Source organism: Psammomys obesus, unplaced genomic scaffold, assembly GCF_907164565.1.
Source record: "Psammomys obesus unplaced genomic scaffold, mPsaObe1.curated_primary_1811, whole genome shotgun sequence".
NCBI classification, from domain to species: Eukaryota; Metazoa; Chordata; class Mammalia; order Rodentia; family Muridae; genus Psammomys; species Psammomys obesus.
In genome coordinates, this window is record NW_026586383.1 from 3,624,495 (window position 1) to 3,651,676 (window position 27,182).

The 27,182-nt window shown below is 39.1% G+C and overlaps 1 protein-coding gene across 9 annotated transcripts in view; it reads left to right on the forward strand.

Annotated features, from left to right (window-relative positions):
• The window catches only part of Clasp2 (cytoplasmic linker associated protein 2), a 177,086-nt gene that overhangs the window by 48,719 nt on the left and 101,185 nt on the right, over positions 1–27,182 (forward strand). For 5 of the 9 annotated variants that reach the window (XM_055601779.1, XM_055601780.1, XM_055601781.1 and 2 more), the window contains one exon: positions 15,449–15,595. In XM_055601779.1, coding sequence (XP_055457754.1) covers positions 15,449–15,595 — 147 coding nt within the window. Of the gene's footprint in view, positions 1–14,895; positions 15,067–15,448; positions 15,596–27,182 lie in introns of those variants that run through there. The other 4 variants (XM_055601784.1, XM_055601786.1, XM_055601787.1 and 1 more) reach the window with 1 other exon arrangement.

Below are 27,182 nucleotides of genomic sequence, written 5' to 3' on the forward strand. Positions count from 1 at the left end.
TGTGTGTGTGTGTGTGTGTGTGTGTGTGTGTGTGTGTGTGTGTGTGTTTTCTGGGAATTACCTTTTGGCTTGCTTTGTTTATTTGGCAGGGCTACTTACCTGTGCAGGTGTATGTGAAGGCTAGAGGATGACATTGGTGTCTTCCTCCATTGCTCTTGTGTATTTTCTAAGACAGAATTCTTTAGTGACCCTGGACCGCGCTGTGTCAACTAGGCTGACTGGCCAGCAAGCCTCTGGGATCTAACTGTTGCAGCCATCGGGCTAGGAATGAGGCTGTGGACACAGGTTGCTTTGTGCCTTGCTCAGCTGCTTGTGGGGACGGAGTCGTGTTAGTGCAGTAAGCACTTCCTTTACCCACTGCGCTCTCTCCAGTCCCACCTTCTGACATCGTTGGCCATGTCATTTGACTTACTTGTTTATGGTTGATCAGTAGGCATTCCAGTTGTGTTATTGGTGGTCTTAGTTCAGGGTCAGCTCAGACGTAGGAGGTCCTGGTGTGACTTACTGCTTGGTGAGGTTTGTGGGCCCTGGGTGAATTCTCAAGGTTAGCCTTTGGATGCTTTTAACTTCCGTTGTCTCATTCTTACACTAAAGCCTAAAACCAGACATTTGAATGGTTATGTAACATTATGCGCTCAGCAGTCAAATCAGGGAGGGTCAATTCAAAACCTGTAGGATTATTATGTGGTACTGAGGCCTACAGTTGACCACAGAAGCATGAGAAAGGAATTTGGCCTTTTGTGTTCCTGCAGAGTGGCTGGAAAGAAATAAGGTTTTGTTATGGATTTTTCCTAAACTTTTAACATTTGAGTGCAGTCTAGTAAAAAAAAAAATTAATATTAGGAATATGCAAAACTGGGCCAGGCATGGTGGCAAACTTTAATTCCAGCACTCAGGAGGAAGATGCAGGGAGAGCTTTGTGAGTTCAAAGCCAGCTTGGTCCATATAGTAGGGCTACAGAGTGAAATCCTGATTTTTTTTTTAAAAAACATTTTCAGGGATCACTCTCTGTGAGATCCTTTGGTTTCTAGGATCATTTCTAACTCATTTGAAATTTAGTTTATGAGGAGTTGAACACTAGCAAGAAACTAATGCTGAAAAAAAAAATATATATATATATTGCTCTTGAACATTATGACACATTAGGATTGTATTATGTAAATCACAAAAGAGACACCTGCCTTTTCACTTACTGATGTAAGGCCAATATTTTCTACTAAAATCAATGATAGGATAAATTAAAAACAAACAAAAAAATAGGTGGTGATGGCTTACACCTTTAGTCCCAGAGCTTGGGAGGCAGAGGCAGGCAGATCTGTGAGTCAAGGCCAGCCTAGTCGACAAAGCAAGTCCAGGACAGCTAAGGCTACACAAAGAAACACTGTCTTGAAACAACAACACCCCCCCCCCCCAGGGGGGAAAAAAAAAGAAGTGAATGGAGAGAAGGGAAATTGCATGGAACAGAAGAATGGTTATTAGTGAGAATCAGGAGAGTCAGCGGTACACATAACAGTCCAAGAAGAAGTGATGTCTCGGGGAGTATTCAAAAGCCAGAAGAGGCTCTCTTACTCTCCTGGTTGGACTTGCCACTCTGTCCCAGTCCTTAAAAACTAAAACAAAACAGCCTTAGCACCAGTCAATGTAAGAAAGAAGACAGTAAGTGTGAGTTACTAAGATAGAAAGTGCTAGTGGCTAAAAATAAAGCAACCTTACAGTAGCCACTGCTGGCCCTACCAGCTAGCCAGCCAGCCTGAGGTGCAGCTCTGTGAGGTGCTGTTAAACACATGGCAGCCTTCCTGAGGCAGTCCCTGTTACCAGCAACATTTCAAACCTGATATTGGTAATGAAGTTGACTCTTTAAAGGTTCATATCTTTTCTTTGTACTTGTAGAATGACATGGTTTGATCCTCTTGACAACTGCTAGCTTGAAAATTTAAGTGGCAAATTTCTGTATAATTTCTAACTGTTATGAACCTTGGTATATTTCATAACATGCTACTTAATTTTATTAATGCCAGATATGGTTCAAATTGTAACCATCTCTTGCTTGAAATATTAAAGGTCTTGAGTTGTTAAAGAAAAATTTCCTTCATTTATTCAAAGAAAAAAAAAAGCCAACAAAGTCTCTTTTAAAAAAGATTTATTTATTATGTATAGTGTTCTGCTGCATGTACACCTAGAAGAGGGCACCAGATCTCACTACAGGTGGTTGCTGGGAACTGAACTCAGGACCTCTGGAAGAGCAGCCAGTGCTCTTATTAGCTGAGCCATCTCTCCAGCCCATTATTTTTCAAGACAGGGTTTATCTGTGTAGCCCTGGATGTCCTAGAATTCACTTTGTAGACCAGGCTGACCCCCAGACTCACAGAGATCCGCCTGCCTCTGCCTCCCAAGTGCTGGGATTACAAGTGTGTGCCACCACTGCCCAGATTGAAAATGTATTTTTAAGTTAAAAACAGATTGTTTTGGTTTTGATTTTACTAGCTTTTGTTTCCAAGGAATTTTGAGTTTAGAGCCGGAAAGCGTTCTGTTGTCATTGTTATTGTTACTGCCGTTGTGTATGTGTGTGTACTTAGTGTGGTTACATGAGTGCACACTGTTTGCGACATGACCAACTGTTGAGTGTCTTCCTCTGCTCTTCTCCACTTCACTCTTCTCTCACTGAACATAGAGAGCCCATTGTTTTGGGCAGGCTGACCTTTGAGCTCCAGAGATGCCCTTCCCTACCTAGGCTAGCAGAAGCTGCCTCCACATCCAGCTGTGTGTACACGGGTCCTAGAGATTTGAATTCTTCATGTTTATATAGAAAAATACTTCTCCACTGAGTGTTTATCCGCAGCTACCTCTTTTGTTATTTAATTATGTTCTTCTCCTTTATTTGTTTTCCCCTCTCCTCACAGAACAGTTAGTTATTAGTTATAAGCTAGAGTTATTATGTTGTTCCATTGTGTCATTAATATGTTTCCTTTCAGCTTTCTCTTTTACTGTGCATCCTGAGAAGCGTTCTTCTTTATTTTGTCATCAAAACCTTTAACCTTTGCAAATAAAAGTTTAAATGGGTCCAACAACTTTCATTTTCTTTTTCTGGTAGTTCCTTTTCTATAAGGTATGTGTGTGTATGTGTGTCTGTGTCTCCGTGCCTGCCTTCCTGCCTGTCTGTCTGTGCATACACACCCACTCTTACAAGCTTGTGTGCACGCTGTGTGTAGGTGCAGAGCTTCTGAGTTTAGGGGTTTAGTGATGCAAGCTTTCCATAGATTTTCCTTTGTTCCTAGTATTTGTGTGGCCTGGGCACCGCCACTTTCCGGACACTCTACAAGGTAAATCATTTTTCTGCTGCGGCAGTTACAGTCTTGCGGTTCTGATTTGTACCTGGGTACAAAGAAATAATCCTAACACACCGAGGTGGGAGCAGGAGCATTGCCACAAATTAAAGTCCAGCCTGAACTACAGAGCAAGACCCTGTCTGGGATGGAGTTAAAAGTCCAGTTTGCAGCTTTGACATAGTATTCTGCGCCAGTAGTTGTCTACTTCAGTTGCCAGCATCTTGTGAGAATGCCACACGTACCGGCTTACCTCACATACTCTGCCCTTCGCTTACGTGTTTGCTCTCACAGTGTGCCTTGTAGTGTTGAGTTCTGTTGCATGGATTTTGAAAATGAATTGATTTAAGTTAACTTAATTTTAAAAAATTTCAGTGCCCAGATCTCAGTTGCTTTATAAATGTCTTTTTTTCAGTTCATTTACACTAGGCTTCAAGTTAGGTTTCCCACTATTGGTTGATACATCTCTTATCAACAATAGATTCGATCTTTTTGGCATTTATCAGGCATCTGTCAGGTAAGCATTTTCCATACTGTAGCTTAGTGAGTGCATTAGAGTGTTGCTTTTTTGGGTTATTTTTGTTTTATCTTTGGTTCATGTGTTCGGCTTTATGGAAGTCTCATGTAGTTGAGGATGACCTTGAAGTCCTGATCTTCCTGCCTTCCCCTCCTATGTGCTGCAGTTGCAGGCATGTACCATTATTCCTGTATCTGCATCTGCTGTATTTCCTGAGAACTAAAAATGCTTTGAGTGGCTTGATAAAAACAAGTCTGATTTGAGGGTTTTGTTTTGTTGATACAGATTCTTCAAAGGTGTAGTTTTCTACAACTGTGGTGGTTTGGACGAAAACCACCGTCATATGCTCATATTTGAATGTTTGTTCCCTTGTTGGTGAAACTGTTGTGGGAAGGATTAGGAGGTGTGGCCTCAGATCCAGATTTGGGTTTCTGTCAGAGGACATATTAATAACTCTGGTTTTCTTTTATTAATATTAAATAATTTATCTAGTTATAAACCAAATCTATCCTTTATATAACTTCCTTTGTATTTATTGTTTCAATATTTTTGATTCAAATTCTTTGTAGGGTATCACACTGATCTACCTTGTGGTTTGGAAGGAGGTCAAGAATATAATTGAAAAGACCAGGAAAGAAACTGCTACAGTGCTACAGTGCTCTAGACATGGGTGTACAAGTTTGGTCTTAGATGAAGAATAGCTGGGCTTCCAGTACTGGTGGGAATTACATAAGGCAAGAACTGTTGGTAGATGGTAGGTGTGGGCTTGGGAGAATGCACGGGGTGTATGTCCACATTTTGAACTTGAGTAGCAGAGATAATGATACCATTTATCATGCTGCTATGGGAAGACTTACACATAATGTTATGTAGTCATTTGTGCCAAACAGGAGGTGCCTTTGACATCTCCCCACGGGATGATTTCCTCAGTGGGCAGGTGAAAGGTAACTGCATATATCGATTTGGAACGCAGAGATAATCTAGGCCAGAAATGAGCACTGGAAATTTGGCAACATTTTAAGGATGCTTAACATGAAGAATGGCTGAACCTCTAGACAAGATGTGGAGTGGAGAGAAGGCTTAGACATATGGTGGCTGGGTTAGACAGGAATTGCCACAAAAAAGGACTGAGCAAGGGGAGCGTGTGGGGACAGATAGAGGAGGTAAAACAGAGCATTCTGTGAGTTTCCTTGGATATGAGTGGTGGAGCACTTCTAAGGTTTCTTGTTTGCTAATCTCTTGACACTTTAGCCATTAGGTAAGGACCATGCTCATTGGTCCTCACTGGCTATGTGAGAGTAGAGCAGCCCAGAAACCTAAAGTCCTGTTTCTTGTTGTTTTAATTAGAATAAGGAAGGATATAGCTTCAAGTGAAAGAGGAACTTGGGTTTAAGAAACTAGTTAATATGAAATAGAGTGTATTTCTTATATGTAAATCTCTGGCTTTTAAGGGTTCTTGTTGAAGTAGTTGTTTTACTGAAGAAAACTTGGACAAAATTAATACTTTGAGACCTGTGTATGGTTTCTGGCTTGCTCTTTTTGCCTTGTGAGATGGAATATGTGTGTGTGTGTGTGTGTGTGTGTGTGTGTGTGTGTGTGTGTGTGTGTGTTATATTAGACACAGTTACTTTGGAGTACATCTATCTTAAACATGAAGCAGAAAGTTTAAAAATGGCCTGCCTTCAGTTAAAAAAAAAAAAAAGAAAGAAAGAGAGGAAGAAAGAAGAAAGTACTGTGTGTGTGTGTGTGTGTGTGTGTGTGTGTGTGTGTTGATTAAAGTTACATAAATTTACAAATTCTCATTGTAAACCCAGGGGAAACTGGTGTTGTGGAATATACCTGTCATCCCAGGATGTGGGAGATGGGGGCAGGAAGATTATAAATTTGAGGCTAGCCTGGAATATATGGCAAGACCAGTTTAAAAAAGAAAAAGATGAAGCCTGGGGGACCAGTTGGTCATGTTTCATGTGTAACAACTCTTTCAGGCTGGGGCAGGAGTGTGCTGTGACCATGCATGTTGTTAAATTTTGTTAGTGTGGATAGATGTACATTGAATGGAATAAAAGGAACAAAGAGACTCATGTCTGTTTCAATATGTTTTGCCATAAACTAAGTTTAGGTTAGTTCAGATTTTGCCACCAAGTGAGTTTAAAAGACAAAACATGGTTAAGATGGCCAACAGCTGAGATGTCTGGAAGGCTGAGGTCAAGGACTCTCGGTCTTGATAATTCTAGATTGAACTGCTAAAGCCATAGAATGGAATTTAAGGAGATAAGATATTGTCTCCTACAAATCAGTGTTCCAGAAAGTTCTTCCAAACAAGGGCAGTTGTCTGTGGATGATGAAACCACATTGGTATGGTGTTATCCCAGATGTTTACCTCTAAGATCTCTGACTCTGGGGCTGGAGAGATGGCTCAGAGGTTAAGAGCACTGGCTGCTCTTCCAGAGGTCTTGAGTTCAATTCTCAGCAACCACATGGTGGCTCACAATCATCTGTAATGAGATCTGGTTCCCTCTTCTGGCATTCAGGCAGAACAGTGTATACATAATAAATAAATAAAAGTTTAAAAATATCTCTGACTCTAGAAAAAACTGAGGAAAATGCAGCCAGTAGCACAGGGTGTGTGGGTGTGTGGGTGTGTGGGTGTGTGGGTGTGCGGGTGTGTGGGTGTGGGTGTTTTGCCTGCATGTGTGCCTGTGTATCATGTGTATGCAGTGCCTGCTGAGGCCAGAAGAGGGCATTAGATTTCCTAGAACTGTAGTTAGCAGATGATTGTGAGCTGCCATATGGGTGCTGGGAATGGAATCCTGCTCCCCAGTTAAGAGCCAGTGCTCTTAACTGCTGAGTCATCTCTCCAGCCTCACCACAGGATATATAAGAAAAGAGAAGTAATAAACAGCCCACTGACCAGTAGTTTAATGCTTAGAGAACAAGCCCTCTCTACATCAGATTTAATAACAATTCTATAGTTAATAATTCTATATCTGTGTGCTGAAAATAATTAGTAAAACTGAGCGTTTGTATAAAGAATTCTAAAACATCCAAAAGTGATGAATTTTGTCTTTAAGCCCAAGTTTGTGTTAAACAGAGGTAGTTAAACTTTGAATCACATTTTTGATTTTTTTTTCTTTTAAGGTTGTTTATAATTGTGAAGTATTCAGCATTCTCATTGCTGTCAGTTTTACATAGCTACCAGAGATAAATACACCTTTTATATATAGACTGTCTTCTTTACATGTTTATTAAAAACCTAAACTTGAAGGTAGATTCCAATGCATACATAATATGTGTTTGGCTTGTTATCTAATTCAAGGCAAAATTTTAAAACCAATTTTATGTATCATATGTTTAATGCTGTTTAGCCTGACAGATAATAATCTCACCAATAATGTCAGAACTGGTTTCTGCTACAAATTTAACTGTTAAGAAACTCACTCTGATGCTGTAGTAGCACACACCTTTAGTCCCAGCACTCAGAGAGGCAGAAATAAGTGGATCTCTGAATTTGAGGCCAGTCTGGTCCACAGAGTGAGTTCCACGACAGGTACGGCTACACAGAGTAACCCTGTCTCGGAAAAATTTAAGAGGAGAAAGGAAAGGAAACTCACTCTTGAGGCAGAGACAGGTAGATATCTAAGCATTTGAGACTAGTTTTGTTTGCGTAGTGAGTTCCAAGCCAGACAGGTGTACATAGTGAGACCCTGTCTCCAAAACCAGAAAGCAAACCTTCACACTTTGTAGTCAACTAAGCTTTGAAATAGGTTAATTTTAAGAAGTGAAGAATCATCTGGTGTTGCAGGATATTTGATCCCACTGTGATCCTTGAGATTATGAGTTGTAAAAACCTGTTTTTTTGTTTGGTGTGGCTCAGCCCTAACATACACTTTTAATCCACAAGCTTTCTGTACACAGGCTTAAATAAAGTTAACCCTACATCAAGAAGCAGAGCAAGAAACAAGTTGATCGGGAGTAAACAGAAAGGAGGGACTTTGCATTGAAGCGTATGGAGAAGAAGGCCTTTTGGCTTTTTTCTTCTGGGACATGAGCTGGGTAGGAAGATCAGCGGGGTGTTTCCTCTACCTCTCTGAGCTAGTAGGTTTTCACCTCAGCATCTGGATCCTGAGTCTTCATTTGTAAATTTTGAACAATTGGAATTTTCTTTTTTAAAACAACAATATGACAGTCTTTTTCATCCCTGTACCACACATAGTTAAAAACCTAAAAAATGTTTGTTATACTCATATAACCCTAAGTAACATGAACTTGAAACAGTCTATGAGGGAAATATAAATGTTAATTTAGAGTTTTAAATTCGAAAGACTGGCAGAATCTGCTCATGCTAGACAGGAAATTTTAAGTTTTCCTAAAAGACCTAAAATAAATGGAGTTCCACTAAAGAAAATGAAAAGCCCAAACAAAGGCTCCTTTTCAGAGCTCCTTAGCCATGAGGGCCGGAACACAGTACTTCCCCAGCCTCCACACACGCCTTTAGTTGGCAGAAGCAGCCTGAGTTTTTTTCTGTACATGCTCTGATTTTCTCCTCTTCTGTCTTCCACCCTTTCCCATATTTTACTTTTTTCCAGTCTTCTCCATTCCCTCTTGTAGTTTATCTCTTCCTTGTCATCTTTATCCTCTTTTGTTTTCATTTCTTTCTCTTTCTGCCTGAACCCAAACAGAAGAACAATCCTTTTTTTTTTTTTGTTTTGTTTTTGTTTTTTTGTTTTCTAAATCTTGTCCAGGCCTAACAGCCTATTAAACTATTAAACTAAACAGTTCATTTTTTTGCACTTTGGTTCAGCTAGTGTGTATGTGTCAGATTATTTGGCTTTACTTTTTTGTGACACCTTCAAGGAATTTAAGAGGTTTTTGTTTTTTACTTTTAAAATTATTTTATTATGGAATAATATATATATACAGTATATTATAGTATACTCTAATACTGTACTAATATAGTATAGTGCAGCAGAGGCATGCACAATGCACACAGTACAGATTTCCATATTCACGCCTCCTAGATTTGAGAAATACTCATGCTCTGCCACAGTTTATATGAGCTTTTTTGAAGAATAAAAGTTTATTGCTATTTCTAGTTTACTAATCCTTCTTCTCACTCACATAAGTAATAAAACAAACTAGTGTTTCTTATTTATGAATGCATATAAATACAGTAAATTGTATAAAGAACCTCTCCTAACTAGAGAATTTACATTTTAAGAAATGAGTTAGTTCAAAACTTGTAGAATCAGATCCTAGACTGCAGAACAGGCCTCTTCCAATTCCCTGCAGTTCTCAGTAACTTTCTCCTGTCCCTCCCTCAATCTCCCCACCCATCTTCCTCCTCTGTTTTTGTTGGTGTGTCCCATTCCCATCTCTTTACCTTTTACATCTTCCTCCTATAGACAGCACTACACCTGCTCAGCAATTGCTTCCTATCTTTTAGTCCTTTTTAATGTCAGCTTTCTGCATCCAACCTCTTTATGAAACATTGGTTTAAGAATGGTGTCAGCATAGTCATGATTTGTAGTTTGCTTTTTGTAGTCACATATTTTTCCTTATTCTGTAAATACCAAAAGACCTTTTTGTGTATTCTAGACAATGTCTTCTGACTTGTCTTAGTCACTGATTATCCTTTGAGCTCTGTCTGGTCTCCTGTTAGTCCTGTCTACTGAATTTAAATTTTAGCTGCTTTATTTTTATCTGTAGAAGTTGTAATTATTTGACAGATAATCTTTTAAAAATAGTTTTCTGCTCCTCACAGTTCTTTCCAGATTGTCCTTGTAGGCAAGCGTAAGTATTTCTTTCTCCTAAAGAAAGGCAACATTGTAAGTACACCTGATCCTAGTATTTGTTTATACTTGTTCTTGCTGTGGTATCTTGTTTCCTCTTCTATTTCCATCTCCTTTCCTCCATCTCTGTTGATTTCTCTTATTTTCTGTCTTGTCACCTTTTCCATCAAGCAGGTAGATAGCTGCTTCATCCTGCTCAGTTGTTAGTTCTTGTCCTCTAATACCTTTCAGCTTTCCTAGGAATTTTGCACTTGTTCTTACAGCCCACAAAAGTAGGACCTGAGTATCTGGGTCATTTACTGTACTAAAGGATTTGATTTGATTCACTTTGTCTCTGTGTCTACCTTTTCTTCCCCTGTCCAAATTTTATTCATTTACTTATCTTTTTGCTCATTTGTAATGATGGTGATACTGGTGGTGGTGGAGGGGTGTCTGTGAGGGGGGCGTGCATATGCTAGTACATTCAAACATGCATGCTAGTGAGCCCATGTTGAGTAGGGGTCAGAAAACAGCCTTGAAGCTCAGCCGTCACCTTCCACATTGTTTGAAACAGGGTCTCTTGGTGTTTGCCTGGTGCATATGCCAGGCCAGCGGGGCCCATGAAACCACCTCTCCTTTTCCCATAGGAGCACTGGAGTGACAGATGTGTATAGAACTCACAGTTTTATGTGGGTACTAGGGATTAGAATTCAGGTCCTACACTTGTATAGCATGCATTTCACTCACCCGAGCCATCTTCCAGTCCCTGGGTAGTTTGTTTTCTTTTTAAAACAAGTTTTGGGGGGAAAAAAGGCAATAGGAAAATAGGGTTGACTTATGTTCCCTTTACCCCTAAGACTGTGTCTCATTTAGTGTGCTGACTTTTGCCTGCATGTCATGTGGGTTTGATCTGTTCTTTCACCCACAATAGAGTAGAAACTTTCAAGTGCTGCTTCTAGTCTTGTGTCTCTTGTTGTCAAACATTGGTTGCTCTTAGGATTTTAAAAATCAGGAATCTTATCCAGTGAGTGTAGTTGTTTGCCTCTGGAGTGTTTCCTTGAATAACTTAGTCATACTTTTAGTGGAGACTAAAAGTCCCCTTCTCTGAAATACACTGTTCTAGATATTGCCGTACATGTTAAAGTTACAGCAGTGGGCATTTAAAATGGCAGTGGTCCTACCCTCATGGGTCACATATTCCAGTGGGAGGAAGCGGGAAAACAGCAATAAGTGCTAGAAGAGGGGAGAAACCAGGGAGGTGTGGATGAATTGGAGTGTCAGGGTGTGGGGGTTTGCACTGTTAGTACCCAGAGAAAACTTCACTAAGGTGACCAGTGTACAGAGACATGGGGGTTTGACAAAGGTGTGGAAAGGCATGCATAGAGACCCAGAACATTCATAACCTCTACATGAATTACAAAAACACGTCTAATTTGAGGTTTTTAAGTTATTAGTTATAAATTCCTTTATGGTAAGAGAATATGAAACCTTACTGGTAATGAGTAAAAGTTGGTTTTTCTCTTCTTGTTCCTTTAATGAAGTGTTGCTTTTTTTGTTGTTTCCAGTGCTGGGAATCAGACATGGGCCCTTGAACATGCTACACAGCTGATCCCCAGCCCTCAACTTTTGTCTTGTATATTTGAATCTCTATTACCAGAGTTTTGATTGCTCCCCTTATCAGCTTTACTTCTAGCATTGCTTCCCTGAGCTCCTTGCTTTGATATACATGTTACTCTAACTTTTTTTGACTTGTCTTTGTGTGGCTTACCTTCATAGTCTTACTTTCAGACTTAATACCTCATTGCATATCTCGTTTAAAAGAGTTCATTCTGGCAGTCTTTTACATGTACAATTTAATTCATTTAAATTTAAGGTAAATACTGGCAGATTTAGAATTTATTATATTTTTATATGTTAAATAACACTTTATTAAAATAATTTCATGTAGTTCTTATAAAATTTTACTTTAATTACATGCATATGTGCATGTCTGCGTATGGGTGTGTGCACATGGATTGGAGGGCAAAAGAGTGTTTGGAGTCTCTGGAGCTAGACTTACAGGTAGTTGTGAGCTGTCTAATGTTGGTACTGGAAAATGAACTTGGGTCCTGGGTACAAGGAGTAAGCACTCTTAACTGCTCGGCCATTTCTCCAGCCCTTTAATGTAGTTTTTCAGATTTGTTTCGTTTTATGTTTATGGGTATTTTGTGCCTGCATGTGTTTCTGTACATCATGTACATGCGATACCTGTGGATGCCAGAAGAGGGCCTCAGCTTCCCCCTGGAAGTAGACTTACAGATGGTTGTAAGCCTTCATGTTGGTGCTGGGAGCTGAACAGTAGTCCTCTGGAAGAGTAGCCTGTGCTCTTAACTGCTAAGCCATTTCTCTAATCCCCTTCTTGATACAGTTTTAAACAGGAAAAAAAAAATTTCTAAGCTGCACCCCCCCCCCACCCCCCAAGAAGAAATTATTTTAAAAACTTACTTTTCTAAGTGAGTCAGTGAGGCAGGTGTCTTCAGCCTCGTGCCTAATTGCTCTTACAGTCATGGTCAGTGGAATGAAAAAGAAAGTTCAACTTTGAAGTTCATGCTTAAAGAATAACACAGGTTAGATTATTTTAGATGCAAACATGATTCTTGGCACTTCAGTACACAGGAAGTTAAAATCACATATCTAGCACAAAAATATAAAAAATTTCCTATGGTATGTTTTAAAATTTTTATATCTTTTCATACTTTATTTAATCTGTTTTTATCATTCTCTCTCTTTCTCTCTCGGGTCATGTATACATTTACTCCTCTTTTAATTTCCCCTAGCCCAGCGGTTAGCAAACTGCTGCTCATGGGCCTCTTTCAGCTCACCTCTTGTTTTTATACATGAAGTAGAGACACAGCCGCAGCTACTTGTTACGGATTGTTTGTTGCTCTGTTTTTATCATGTCATAATTGAACAATTGTGCAAAAGGATGTTAGTGTATACATTTCAAAGCCTAAATTTGTTATGTGGCCCTTTTTATCTCTCAACCTCTGCCATAGAAGAGTGGCTCATACATGATTGTTAGGAGATAATACTTGTAAGTAGCATGTCAGGCTGTGCTCTTACATTTTCTGATGCAGTGCAGGTGGGTTCATACCCAGGAATTTTTATTTAGGGGGCTGACAAGATGGCTCAGCAGGTAAAGGTGCTACCAGGCCTGATGTCCTGAGTTCAGTCCCCTGGACCAACATGATAGAAAGAGAAAACTAATCCTGAAAGTAGTCCTCTAACCTCCACATGAATGCCATGGCGCATGGGTACAAATACATAAAATAAATAAATGTAAAAATAATTTAAAGTGCCTCTCTAAGAAATGTCAGGCGATGCCGAACTTTTATCTGAATACCACATTTTGAGGAACACTACCATAGTGTTAAATGCCATATTACTAAATGCATCTTCAATGTCTTGTGGCCTGAAATAAATGTGAAATGCTTGGGACCGGGAGTATTTCAGATTTGGGGGTCTTTTTGTGTGTTCGAAATATTTGTATGAGTTTGGTTATGTTTAGCTGAACACCCCAATCCCTCAAATCAAAGTATAAAATGCTCTCAGGTCTGAAACTTCGCATCATGTGTTCTTACATACTCTTTGATAAGAGAACTAATTTTGGAGCAGTTCCTATTGTAGATTTTAGAGGTGCTTAACCAATGTGGTTCCTATACTACTCGCCAATAGTGTTGAAAACCACAAACCTTGTTTTTCTCTGAACAGCACAGCTTTACAATAATTGCAGACTTTCAAGCCAGGCGCAGTGGTGCACATCTTTAATCCCAGCACTCTGGGAGGCAGAGACAGGTGGATCTCTGTGAGTTTGAGGCCAGCCTGGTCTACAAAGTGAGTCCATTACAGCCAAGGCTACACAGAGAAACCCTGTCTCACAAAACAAAACCAAACAAAACAAAACGCTACAAACTCTCAATGGTCCACATGCCTGTGATTCATGCAATGAATGGGTACAGGTAAACTGTGATACTTTCACACTCCAGAAAAACCACAAGCAACAAAATGAATCTTCCATACTCCCCGCCCCGGCAATCTAGTGAAGAGAAACTAGATGCCACAGTAGATTCTCCACTTCTTTACTGATTGGCTTAGTTAGGGATTTTGAAAGTGCTTATAAGGTGAAGTGTCCAAAGTGAAGGCAGTCTTTACAGCTAGGTGCTATTTATGCTGATACATCAATTTTGTAAAAATTTATTATTTGTTTTTGGGGATTTGTATGCTTAGCTTTACTACAAAGTTCTTAAAAAATTCTGATTGCTTGAGAATGTTAAGAGTTAATTTTTTTTTTTTTTAAATGGTAGGAACATTTTACTCTTTTTCAGTTCTTGTGTGTATAGGAAGGAAATACTGTTTCCATGGGAACTTCTCCCTCCTCTGTTTCAGTGCTTGACTTTCTGTAGATTTTTGTGTCTGTTTGGGGGGGGTAGAAGTAATGTTAATAAAAAACTTGCTGAAATGGAATGTGATTTTAGATTGTTTATTTTCTTCTCCCAATAAAGAAGTCTTAAAATTTCCTGCGGCCTTTTCTTTGCTCCTCTCTAATATTATACTGGTAGTGTGTCTTCGTGTATTCCATGAGTGGGCATTTGTATGGTGAAAACAGAAGGGACAGGAAGAAGATTCTGACATTGATCTGAAGCCTGTGTTAAAAGCTGCTTCTCTGCCTCACCCATCTTGTTTGTCATGGTTGGTTTGTGCAGGGTCCTAGAGAAAACCGTTTCTCAGCAGAGTGCATGGTATCTGTCTTGTGAGTGGGGGAGGGAGGAGTTGGTGGAGGATGATGGACTTGTGTGTGAGAAGATGGTAGGAGTGTGGTCATGCATATTCCAGAGGGAGCCCACCAGAACTCCTCAGAGGCACCTTATTAGCAAGAGACAGTTCGGTTTCCTTTATGTTGCTCCATAGGCAGCACATTGTGAGGTTACATACAGAGTTAATTACATACAGCAGTGAGCCCTGCTGTGCCCATGCTTTCTCGATGCAGTAACACCCAGCACAGTGATTACTGCCTAAAACCTAATGTCCTATTTATGATTTTCATGTGCATTAAGTAAGAAAAACAAATCTGGATTTCTAAACCTTTAGTATAAAATGATTTTACATTTTCGACAGAGCATACATTGTAAGGATTTTTCGGATGCATGGAGAATTTTTACCTTTCATCTAGCAGTAGCTGCCATAAGATGATGTCACCTTGCAGCTGATTGGCTGTTGCAGCACCTAGGGCAGGGAAGAGAAAGAAAAATGCCGGCACAAACCTCAGTGGTGGTTCTGTGGTTGTTTCTATCTATTTTTGATAGAATCTTTGATTAGTATCAAATTTACTGTATTTGGCCATGTGAACTATTAGGAGCTATTCTAGGGTGAGGGAAATTCGGAGGAATGAGGCGGCTGATTTGCAAACGGATCTGTGATTGTAAGTTGCAGAATATGGGTATAGGAATAAGGCAGGGCGTGCTGGAAGATTGACTATGGGAGGGGCTGGCAGAAAATGCTTATATGAGCACCAAAAAAGAGAGATGCTTTGACTACTCTCAAGTTAATATGTTTACTTTAATGTTTTTACTCTATATAGGAATAGGAAATGTGACAATATGGTATTTTTGTTTTAAATCACAGAGATTATTTTGTATAGTGTTAACCAATATATAAATGTTTATCCAAAGGATCTTTATTTTTTAATGATGTATCCTACATAAATAATGATTTTTGTCTATAGCTTTATTTATTTATTTTTTTGAGTCATAATGAAAAAAGCTTAGCTTCCTTAAGTACCTGCTTTTTTATGCTTTGTGCAGATAAAAGCTTTGATGATGAGGAATCAGTGGATGGAAATAGGCCATCGTCAGCTGCTTCAGCCTTCAAGGTTCCTGCACCTAAAACATCTGGAAATCCTGTCAACAGTGGGAGAAAGCCTGGTGCAGCAGGTGGCCCTAAGGTCGGAGGTAATGCAAATCCATTTCAGGTCTATGTGCATGCTTCATGCTTCTTGATGCTCAGTGCTTCAGAGCAGGGTGTTTATTCATGACTGCAGCAGACGTGCAGATCTGGAGAGAGTGTTAAAGCAAATGGGAAGTGTGCTGTCATTTAGAAAGGAACATTGTACGTTGCTACTTCCAGGAAGAACATGGGTGAATTTCTATCTTCTTATGGGGACTTATTTTTCAGATGCCAATTTTAAAGGAAAGATTCAAAGAAGTAGTGTTCTGGAGTATGTGTTTTAAAGGGAGTGATATTATAGGATTGAGTCATTTTTGAGGAATTGTAGCTGGCACAGTTTTGAAGTACAATAATATAGACTATATTTTCACAGTTGTCTAGGCATAGTAAATTAAATACTCCAACATTTAAAATGATTGAAGATGCTGGGGCCTGAATAAATTGTCACAATAGGAATTGGGTGGTGATCAAGTAAAACTGCCTCAAAAAATGGTTTCTGGGTTTGAATATAATAAATAAGAAAATGGGGGAAAGCAGGTTTTTATGCAATTATGCAGCACTTCCTTGGCCCTTTTAGAACTGTGTATAGTATAGCTTTAATATTTTAGAACTGTTTCTATCTTGGCTTTAAATTTTTAAAACTATTTTTTTTATGCTAGTTATGATCCATGAGTATCTGCCAGGTATGAGTTTCTGCTGGATCCATTTGATAGAATGAATCTGTAAGAACAAATACCTTTTTGAATGCTAGAGGTCTGTAATCTCTCTTAACACACACACAGAATATGTGTCTTAGTTATATCTTGGAAACATACTGTTAACAGTAATTGGGGTGAAAATCAAGGGCTTGAAAATGTTTGTGTTTTATCTTTATTGTCTGTGGCACTCTGATTAACAATAAAAAGGAAAGGAAAATAAAAACTGTGTGTCTGCTAGGTTAGTTCTGAAAGAAGCTGTGTTTCAGCACAACCAAGTCATGTGATTGATAATATAGAGATGCCCCCCTTTTTTAATAAATGGGGAGTCTCTCTGTGTAGCCCTGGCTGGCTGGAACTGGTTGTGTAGACCAAGCTGGCCTAAGATTCACAGAGATCGCCTGTCTCTGTCTCTTGAGTGCTGGTGTTAAAGATGTAAACCAGCAGCCTGGATCATTTTAACTTTGTTTAACTCTTAGTAGCATACAATTAGAAAGAAGTTAAACTATTTTTTATTTCGTTTTGCTGTGCGGAAGTATGTTCTGCAGGTACTGGTGGAAACAGGGTGGTGTGTGATGCTCTGTTCCTCTCTGGCCTTTGGGAAGATGTATGTGATAGTCTTTGGTTTCTTTTGTGACAAACACCTGTGTTCGTTCACCACAGGGGGATAGTTTTCTTGATTTTTAATTACAGAATCCCAACATGAGAAGTTCATGAAAACTCTTGCTAAAAATAGGCTGTGTATATATGTGGCATAATATTTAACTAGTTTATAATTAGTTCTGCTTTTGTGAGTTAATTCTGAAATAAAATTTGAGATAGTAATCTACTTATCACAGGCCACATGGTTCTTTGGTAGTACCATAACTCTGATCTTCTTGAAAATTAATATGAGAAGGTTTTTGTTGAAGGACTGACTTAACCCCCTCAGCCTGCAGTTGTCAGGCTGTAGTCCTTGCAGATAGGACAGTGTTAGGGAGCAGTGGTGTCATCCTCCTACATAGTGACTCTTGATAGAAATTAAGAGACATCGTCACTGCCCCCTTCTCTTCTCTCTCTTCTTTTTCCTCTTCTTACTCTTCAGCAATTGCAGATTCATTCTTGTTTCTTTTGTCACTGCCTACTTCGATTGTCTGTTTGGTTGTGGGCTTTTTAAGATTGTGTCTCCCTTTGTAGCTGAGGCTGACCTCTAAATAATTCCATGTGCTTGGATTACAGGCATGTGCCAGCATGCCAGGCTTCCACTGCCTGTTCTTCTAAGAAATATGTGACTAGCCAGAGGATATTGATAATGCTTCTGAAATTAATGCATTCTTGGCTATCAGTCTTTCTTTGAAAACTTAACTGTAGATGTTCTGCTGTTGGCAGACATGTTGATTTTTAAATTAGCTGCAGGGAGTTTTCTTAGCATTGCTGCAGCAGCTTTGTATTGGAAGGAGCTCTGCATAGTAATACAGATCTGTGGCTAGCTCCAGTGCCTGAGAACAGGAACAGGTTGTAGAGACAGTCAAAAATGGAAGTTATGCACACTAGCTCTGGTGAGGAGAGAACTTCTTTCTTGTTAGTTCTACGCATACCAGCTTTTTTGTTTTGTTTTTCAAGACAGGGTTCTTCTGTGTGACCTTGGCTGTCCGGGATTCCCTTTATAGACCAGGCTGGCCTCAAACTCATAGCGATCTGCCTGTCCCTGCCTCCCTGAGTGCTGGGATTGCAGGTGTGCCCCACCACACTCTCATACTTTTTTTTTTCCTTGAGAAAACAAAATTGGCTCTATTTGTATTATATCATTTTGTACACCCTTTTCTCACCAATTGTTTTACCCTGGTCTTAAGTAAGTTAAAAATTATTCATGTCTAGATATTAGGATTCTCTTTAGGTTTTTTTTTTTTCCTGCTACTGTAAACCATGTTGTCATTCTTTCAGGTATATCTTTTAACCATATCTCTGTTGTCCTCCTATGACTAAGTTTTTTTTTGTTTGTTTGTTTGTTTTTCTTATTGTTGTTGTTATTTAGTTGTTTTTTGGGGGACCTTGTACTACCATGCGGTACCTGTTACTGAGGTATCTCCACATGCCTTTGGTTTTTGAGGGTGGAAGAAAAAATGACTTGTGACAAACCAAAGAAATATGGACGAATCTAATTATCAGCAGTCTCTTCATGAACCTCAGGCTTCTTCAGGTTAGCTTCAAGCCCATTCAGTAGCCGAAGCTGATGGGCCTTGAACTCTGTATCATCCTTCCTCAGCATCCTGAATGCTAGGATTATAGTGTGTGCTACTCTGTTGACTGACTGGAATGTGTTTCTAAAGTTCACTGAATGAGAAGATAAGGGAATTTTAAGTGTTTCTTAAATGTGGCAGTATTCCCCCAAAAAGATCATAAATCTAGTTCTGGATAAAGTAGTTCTTGAGGAATGTATATGTTCTTGCTCTTCTGCTCCTGCTCCTTTCCCTCCTCTCCTTTACCTCTTCTGAAGTGTTATTGTTTATATTTTTTTCATTTAAGAGCTTAAGTACTTTATTATCTTAGTTTTATTGATGAACAGATTCTAGTTTGGAGAAATTAAGTGACTTACCTAGAGTCAAATATTTAGTAAGCAAGCAAAGTATAAAAATCACCTTGCTGTTGCTGACACACTCATCTCTGTGTGCCCCAAAGTTCAGCAATGACCTCCCGTTACCAGCTGTGTTGTACTGGAGCTTAGCAAGTAAGACTCAACAGGACAGGAAGCAAACATGTGACTTTTACTTTGTAAATGTAAAGACTTTTAAATATTTACTTGTTAATATTTATCCTTCTTTGGTATTTTTTTAGTTTCAGGCTGGTTTTTCCCCCCCTTGGTTTTTCAATGCAAGGTTTCCACCTGCCTCTGCGTCCTGAGTGCTAGGATTAAAGACATGAGCCATCACTGCCTTGCTGAGGTTATTTCTTTTTAATGGTTGCCTGGAGCCCAGGCTAGCCACCAACTTGCTATGTAGCCAAGGCTGACCTTTAAAGTCTGATCTTTATGCATGCAATGCTATACCTGGCTTTGAGATTGCCTTCTTAAAGTTTATTTCGTGACTTACGTAGTATCTCTATTGTTTGGCTACTATTTGTTGTATAAAATAAGAGAAGAATTGGACGATGGTATAATTTCATTGCTTATAATTACTATTGGATTTGAGGTTAGTTCACTTGTTATTGAGACACACAACTGAACAAACCCTGTTTTCAGAAGTTCTTTGTCCAGGCTCAGTGCGCACACCTGTAATCACAGCACTCCAGAGACAAAGGCCGGCTGACCTCTGAGTTTAAGGCCAGCCTGGTCTACAACATCAGTTTCAGACAAGACAAGACTACACAGAGAAACCCTATCTTGAAAAACAAAAGTTCTTTGTCTTTTCTTGCTTGGTCTCTCATTCAGGTGAGCCAGCTGTTTCTGTTGTTTCCTTTAATATGAAAGACTACTTTTAGATTGCTCTTGCTAGACAACCTCAGCACTATCTGGGTGGAAGTCCACCCTGAGCAACACCGTACGTCAGGGCAGCCTGGAGCTGCCTTAATAAGTAAATGCTAGATCTCTTTAGCTTTCAGTTCTTGTTTGTAGATAAGTACCAGCACCTCAAAGTCCGCAGTGTCCATTCTTCCTCAGGGAGTTTCCACTTTATACAGGTGGTGCTAATAAATCAGCATGACAGGAATCGCACATATCTGACCTGAAAGCATTTGTTTTATTATAATGCAAACTTTTGCGAGTAGCTCTCTATGTCCTTGTGCTAGAACTGAGTTGGTAGAGTACTTGCTTCACGTGCAATAACGTCATAGAAATTTCACGAGCTTTGTCTTCTAGCCTTGGCATTCAGGAAGTGGAGGGCAAGTTTCAGTAAGAATGTATGGGTTTCACTCTAGTTACTTTCTTTGATCTTAGCAGGGTTTTGTTTTTTTTTTTCCTCCTATGTACAACTTAAATTGGTGAAGACATTTCTTTGTGCAAGATTTATTTTTTGAGTCATTCAGAATATTTAGGAAAAAGAAGACAACAATTTTGGTTGATTTTTGAATATGTGAGTTGAAGATCCATACTCTACAGGTAAGCTGTTGTTCTTTTATGCAGTTGGCTGTGCCACTTACTGTGTGCCACACTCCATAAAGACAAATTCAGTTCATAAAGACAGATTCAATTCACGGCTGTGTTTCTGATACAGGGTCTCGTGTATGCTAGGCTGGCCTTGAACTGGCTGTGTATCTGAGGATGACCTTTAAATTCTGACCCTTCTGCCTATAGACACTGAGTGCAAGAACTGCAAGTGTGTGCCACTGCACCCGTGTTGTTTTTTGTGCTTGCCAGGCAATTCCTCCAACAGAACTGTTACTTCCAGCCTCCAATTTGAGGTTCTAAACTTACAAAGATACCTACTGTGCCTTCTCATGGCCTCATGACCCAGAGATACTGCTAGCATTTGAGTTTTCCTATGCCGAATTCCCTTTTTGTTGGATATGCACACACACCTGTAACTCCAACTCTGGGACATCAGTACCTGTAGCCTCTGGGGGCACGGTACACATTTGCACGTGCTCATGCACATACATACAATTTTAAGTAAGCTTTCAAAAGCTTAAATAATATTTGCCTCAGTAGTGTGATCAGTCTGAAATAACCACTGTGTGATTTCTATCCTTCAACATAGCATAATTCCTTTTTTATTATGTAGGTCCTAAATTTAGATTGTCTCCTCCTATTAAAGAATGTAGTTTTTGTTTGCTTTGCTTTTCAAGACAGGGTTTCTCTGTGTAATAGTCCTGACTGTCCTTGACTCATTTTGTAGACCTGGCTGGCCTCGACCCTGTGGAGATCCACCTGCCTCTGCCTTCCAAGTGCTGGGATTAAAGGTGTGCACCACAATGCCTGGCTAAAATATATTTTTAAGAATGGAAATTATTGCCTCCATTTTAATATCTTTTCTTAGTCTGTTGTCTGCTACTGTGACAGTATGCCTTAGACTGGATAATTTATAAAGAGTAGAGATTTATTTTCTCTAGTAAAGAAATGCTGGACAGTGTGTCTTGGTAATGGCACGTGCTGAAAGGCTTCCTGCTACCGACAATACTACATGCCAACAGTGTCCAGGTGTCTTTCCCTCTTAAAAAGGGAAGTCCCATCAAAGCTCCACTTTCATCTTCTCTCATAGGCTTACCTTTAAACACCATCAGTCTGAATTTGGGGAACACAATAGGCATCTGGCACAAGAAATTGCGGGGAACACTTTTACGTGGTAGCCATGATTTTAAAAGCTATTTTTCTTTTGATGTCATTTAGGCTGTTTGCAAAGGTCATACTGTTAGGGAGAATGCAAATCTTATAACATGACATTTTTGTGTCTTTGTTTTGTAGAAAATTTCACTGAGATTACTTAATTAAAAATTATGTGTCTTTACATAATTTTACCTTCTCCACTTTTGTATATATACGACAACCTTGTTAATTTTTACCATTTTGATGTGTGAAAATGATTTCTTTTAATTTGTATATTCTGTCTGTAATGATAGCATCTAATGAGGTTCAGAAATGCTGCTTTGTCTTATCAGTTTATTGACTTTTTAAAAATTGATAGATTCTTTTTTGTCATTTAGTTTTTTGGCATTTTTGTAACAGGCTTCAACTCATGTTTTTATTATGATATTTGAAATTTCTGCCCTTTTCTTTTTGACTCCAATTTTACCTTATTCAATGAAGACTTCATTAAGAACCGGGTAGTTGGGGTGCACGCCTTTAATCTCAGGACTCAGGAAGCAGAGGCAGGTGCATCTCTGACTGAGTTCGAGGCTAACCCTGGTCTACAGAGTGAGGTCCAGACCAGCCAGGGCTACGCATAGAAACCCTGCCTTAAAACAACAACAAAACAAAACAAACAAACAAACAAAAAGTTCAGTGAGGACAGTAAGATTATTAAACTAGTCTTAATTTCCTGTAACAGTGGGTTTTTTTTTATATTGATTTTAATATACTTGGAGTTTCTTTCATATGAATTTGCTCATCCTAATGCTCCCTCCATTTTATTTATACATGGTCAGTTAGTTAAGTCAGTATAGTTAGGTGAAACATTGTTTCCTTCATTTAAGTGCCTTTATAACCACTTTCTGTAATTTTCTTTTCTTTTTAATTTATAGTGAGTATTTTTCATTTTTTTTTTCTTTTAAAAATACAGGATTTTTTTTTCTTTTCTTTTCTTTTCTTTTTTTTTTTTTTTTTTTTTTTTTTTTTTTTTTTTTTTTTTTTTTTTGTGTAACTTCCCTGGCTGTTCTGGAACTCACTTTGTAGACCATGTTGGCCTCAAATTTCGCCTGGCTCAACTTTCCATACTTTTTATTACAAAGAATTTTATGTGTAGCACAGTTGGTAAATTGTAAACACTCAGTACTTGCATGTATAATCAGTACTTCCACATATTTGTATAAATTCTTTGTCTTCAGATACATTTTCACAGCTATGTGTTTGTGCAGAAAAACATAAGAAAGTAAATGTAAGACATGACCTTTTACCCCTAATGTTTACTTCTTAAGAGTTGGAAGGCATACTCAATCATGACCATAATACAGTTGTCCTACACAACTGTGTGATGTCATCTCTGAAATAGCCCATCCCCAGTTTTAGCTTCAGGACTTTGAGAACTTAGGGTCTAAACCAGTTGTCTTTTTAGATTGTCCTAAAGGTCTGATCTTTGTGATGCTCTTTAACTTGTTCCTAGTGCTCATTTATTTTATGTGAATTTATTTCTAACATACATCCTTACCTCTCTATAAATGCTTTATTTCCATATTCAAATTTCTTCAAGTGTCCTAAGAAAATTTTAAAGTAACTTTTTTTTGCATTCAAAGCAAGGATGTATTTGTTCTCTCCTGGATAGTTGATGACTTAATTCTTAGGTGATTTTGATTTTTTTTAAATTATTTATTTGTACGTTATATACATTGGTGTTTTGCTGTCATGTATGTATGTCTGTGTGAGGTTGTCAGATCCCCTGGAACAGGAGTTACAGACAGTTGTGAGCCACCGTGTGGTTGCTGGGAATTGAACCAGGGCCCTCTAGAAGAGCAGCCAGTGCTCTTAACCGCTGAGCCATTTCTCCAGCCTGAATTTTTTTTTTTTATATCTTGTCTGACTTTAGTCAGCTGCCTTTTAACTTTGTATCTGTTCTTGGTTTTGCCTACTGCTTTGTCATTCTTTTCTGCAGTGACTGTTTATTCTGTTGCTGCTTATACTTCTTTTCCTCTTAATGGTTGGGCTTTTTTTTTCAATAAGTTATTTTATCGTCAGAAAAACTTCGTTCGTACTTTGTTTTCTTTTTATTTTGTCTATGTAGATATGACACTGCTCTGGGTCTGGAATAAAACTTTGCTCACGTCTTAGTTTTAACTTGCCCTCTTCTGTTGGTCTGTGGAAGTACAGCTGCGTGCTGTGCCAGGTTCCACCTCTGAATCGGGGACTATTTTCTCTCTGGAGCCCTTTGTTTCTTTCTTTCTTTTTTTTTTTTTTTTTTCCTTTGCCCACCAATATTTGAAGGGCTACTTCCACCTTTTAAGTGCCAGTTAACTCTGGTCCTGGGGGACACCTACAGCAGATTCTGCAGTCTCTGGTGGGCTTAGACATTTCTATCTCCTGCCTACTTGTGGATTGCAGTTTGTAATGTTTTTCTTCATTTTTATGCTAGTATACTCTGTTTGCTTTTTTGGTGTTGTTTCTGTGGGTTTATATAGAACACTTAATTGAATATTTGCTTTAACTAGAAATCTGTGTTTTCATGAAGTAAGTGTGTACTGTAGCTTTTGTTGTTGTTGTTTTGCCTTTTGGCTTTTTAGGGGACAAGGTCTCACTCTGTTACCTTGGCTGGTTGGAGCTTGCTATATACCCCACTGTGGCCTCAATCTCACAGAGCTTTACATGCCTTAGTGCTGGAATTAAAGGCATGGTTCTCTACTGTAATTCTTACTACTTGATAAATGATTTTTTAAAGCTGGATAATGTGTTAATGTTTTGTTAAATTCTGGGACATTAGGGAATAGGCTCTACTTCATTCTTTTTCACTTTCTGTTATTTGTTTGCTTATTTATTAGATACGTGTCACTATAATCTAGCCTGTCCTGGAAGTGACTATGTAGACTAGGCTGGTTGTGAACTTGTGATCTTCTGGCCTGTGTCACCTAAAGTGCTGTGATTATAGGCATGTACCACTGTGCCCAGATGAATCAAGATTTCTTTGCTATGGTTTAGTATGTCTGCCAGGGGTCCATGTGATGCAAACTTTGCTCCTCGTGGTGGCATTATGGAGAAGCGGCATGTAGACTTGACAAGGTCCCAGTGAACGTTGTTTAGGACATTGAGGGTGCTCCTATTGTAAGGGATTAAGTAATTTTCATAGTTCACGGTAAAGAGTAAGCTTGGGCCCCAATTTGTCTGCATTCATATCTTGCCACACTGAGTGTTTTCTCTGTTTTCACAGCTAGTATATGATTTTTTTTAATGAGGTTCTTGAGACTTTTAGACTCCCAAACTGTGTCCAAGATTTTTCTGTTTTCTTTCCAATGTTCTCAATCTCAGGCATGTTGTCATATTAACAGAAAATAAATAGATGCATTTGTCATATTTAAAGGTTTCATAAATGTATAGGTCTCTTTCAAGTTTTCCATTTTATTCTTTATTTGGTCTGTCCCTGTGCTATAACCCAGTAATCATAATTATTTTAAGGTTTACGTTTGGTAGATAATATATTCCATGTTTCTTCTGCAGGACTGTCTGAACAGTTCTTGCAGTATTACTTATCTAAGTAATTTCTAGTCAGTTTGACAAATCTCCTTTTGAGAGCCCAGTTATTACTGCTGGACCTGAGGAGACTGGACATCTTCATGGTGATACTTTGTCCTGACATGACAGTGGAATTTATCTTTGTTTATTTGGGTACTTTAAATGCCCAGTACCTTTTGTATTGCTGTGATAAAACACCATGATCAAAAGCAAGTTGGGGAAGGAGGGATTTATTTCAGCTTACAACTTGATCCCTGAGGGAAGTCAGAGCAGGAGCCCAAGCAGAGAAAAGGACCCTGGAGTCAGGAGCTGATGCAGAGGGTCAAGAGGAATGCTGCTTACTGGCTTGTTCTCATGGCTTGCTCAGCCTGCTTTCTTATGGCTCCCAGGACCACCAGCCCACAGGTAACATCGCCAACAATGGGCTGAGCTCTCTATATCAACCACTAAGAAAGGGACCTACTGACTCGCCTTCACCCCCATCTTGTAGAGGCATTTTCCTCTCAGATGCATCTAGCTTTTGTTTTAAGTTGACATAAATTAGTCAGCACACCCTTTAGATTCATTTGGATGGTTTATTCCTAGGTGCTCCAAAGAATGTTTTTATTAAACTCTGTATGTTTTCAAGTTTAAGCTTGTAAACTTGCCACTGCCTCCAATACTTAGAGAAGATACTCCTTTGTATATTGTTCTGTAACTGGCCTTTTTAACTTTAGTTTTAATGATTTGGATGGTGAGGGTGCACTGCTTCACATACTTCACATTCCTTCCTTGAGGACATTATTTCTTCTTGTACCCAGTATGCGCTTCAGCAGCAGCTATCCTTAGTACAAAGTTCTAAGAATGACCGTCAGCTCGCAGAGATGAGCATCAGCTAGATTGAAACAACCATTCACACCAACCATACAGGTGCCTACCGGATTTGCTGTGTACAAGTTAAGGACCAAATTGTTAGATTTAAGATAGCCAGAGGGCAGTGTTGGGCATGGGTCCCAGTCAGGTAGTGAGAGGATGGTTACTCTGCAACTTTTGTGCCATTATTGCACCAGTGTATCTGCTGGCAGGTCACCAGTGTAGAAAGAAGGTTTGCAGCTGGGTTGATGGTTCCCTTTCTCTTGTAATAGCATGCAGCAGGGCCTTTCAGTACGCTGAGCATTGGTTAGGAGGAGTGAAGGCCATAGATCAGTGGTTCTCAACTTTCCCTTTCCTGATGCTGTGACTCTTTAATCCAGTTCCTCATGTTGTGGTGACTCCAATCTTAACATTACTTCATTGCTCCTTCTTAACTGTAATTTCCTACTGTACGGAACATAGTGTAAATATCTGATATGCAGTCCCCAGATGGTCATGGCCACAGGTTGAGAACAGTTGCTCTAGATAGTCACCTTCTTGACTTCTCCATGTTATGTGACTTATGTAGATGTTGTCTGCAGCAGTAGGGTATAAAACGTGCATCAGTTTGTGGAGAGCAATCAGCTTTGGTTGTTGGGAGGTTTTCATGAGGCCCTTTTGGCCAACATCTCAATTAGATGTAACCCATTCCTGGCACTGGGGTTTCATTTAGTGGTCAGAGATGTCTAGCTGGGGCTTTGTCTCCCATTATTTTGTGATTCTAGTCTAGATTTCTTTCATTTATGTGCCGCCTTACTAACACACTTCTCTTTTTGTTTATCCTTTTTTTTTTTTTTAAGACAGGGTTTCTCTGTGTAGCCTTGGCTGTCATGGACTGGCTTTGTAGACCAGGCTGGCCTCGAACTCACAGAGATCTGCCTGCCTCTGTACCAGGATTATGGGTGGCGTTTGCCCAGTTTCGTATTCAAAGAAGAAGCTTCTACTGAATTGGGTTTTCATATAACTTCTCAATTATCCTTAGTTTTAGCTGTCTATCTTCCTATCTTTTCTCCTCTTCTTCCTTTTCCCTCCCCATTTGAACCTCCTGTTTTAGTGCCCCCTAATAGCTAGTCTATTTCCCCTTCCTAGGAAGATCCTTTTCTCTCCCTTACTCCTTTATATCTTTTTTCTGATTTTAAAATTTATTTATTCACTTTACAATATATCTAACCTCTATAGTTATACAGACTGTAGAATGCTTATCAAAAACTTAACATCCATGTA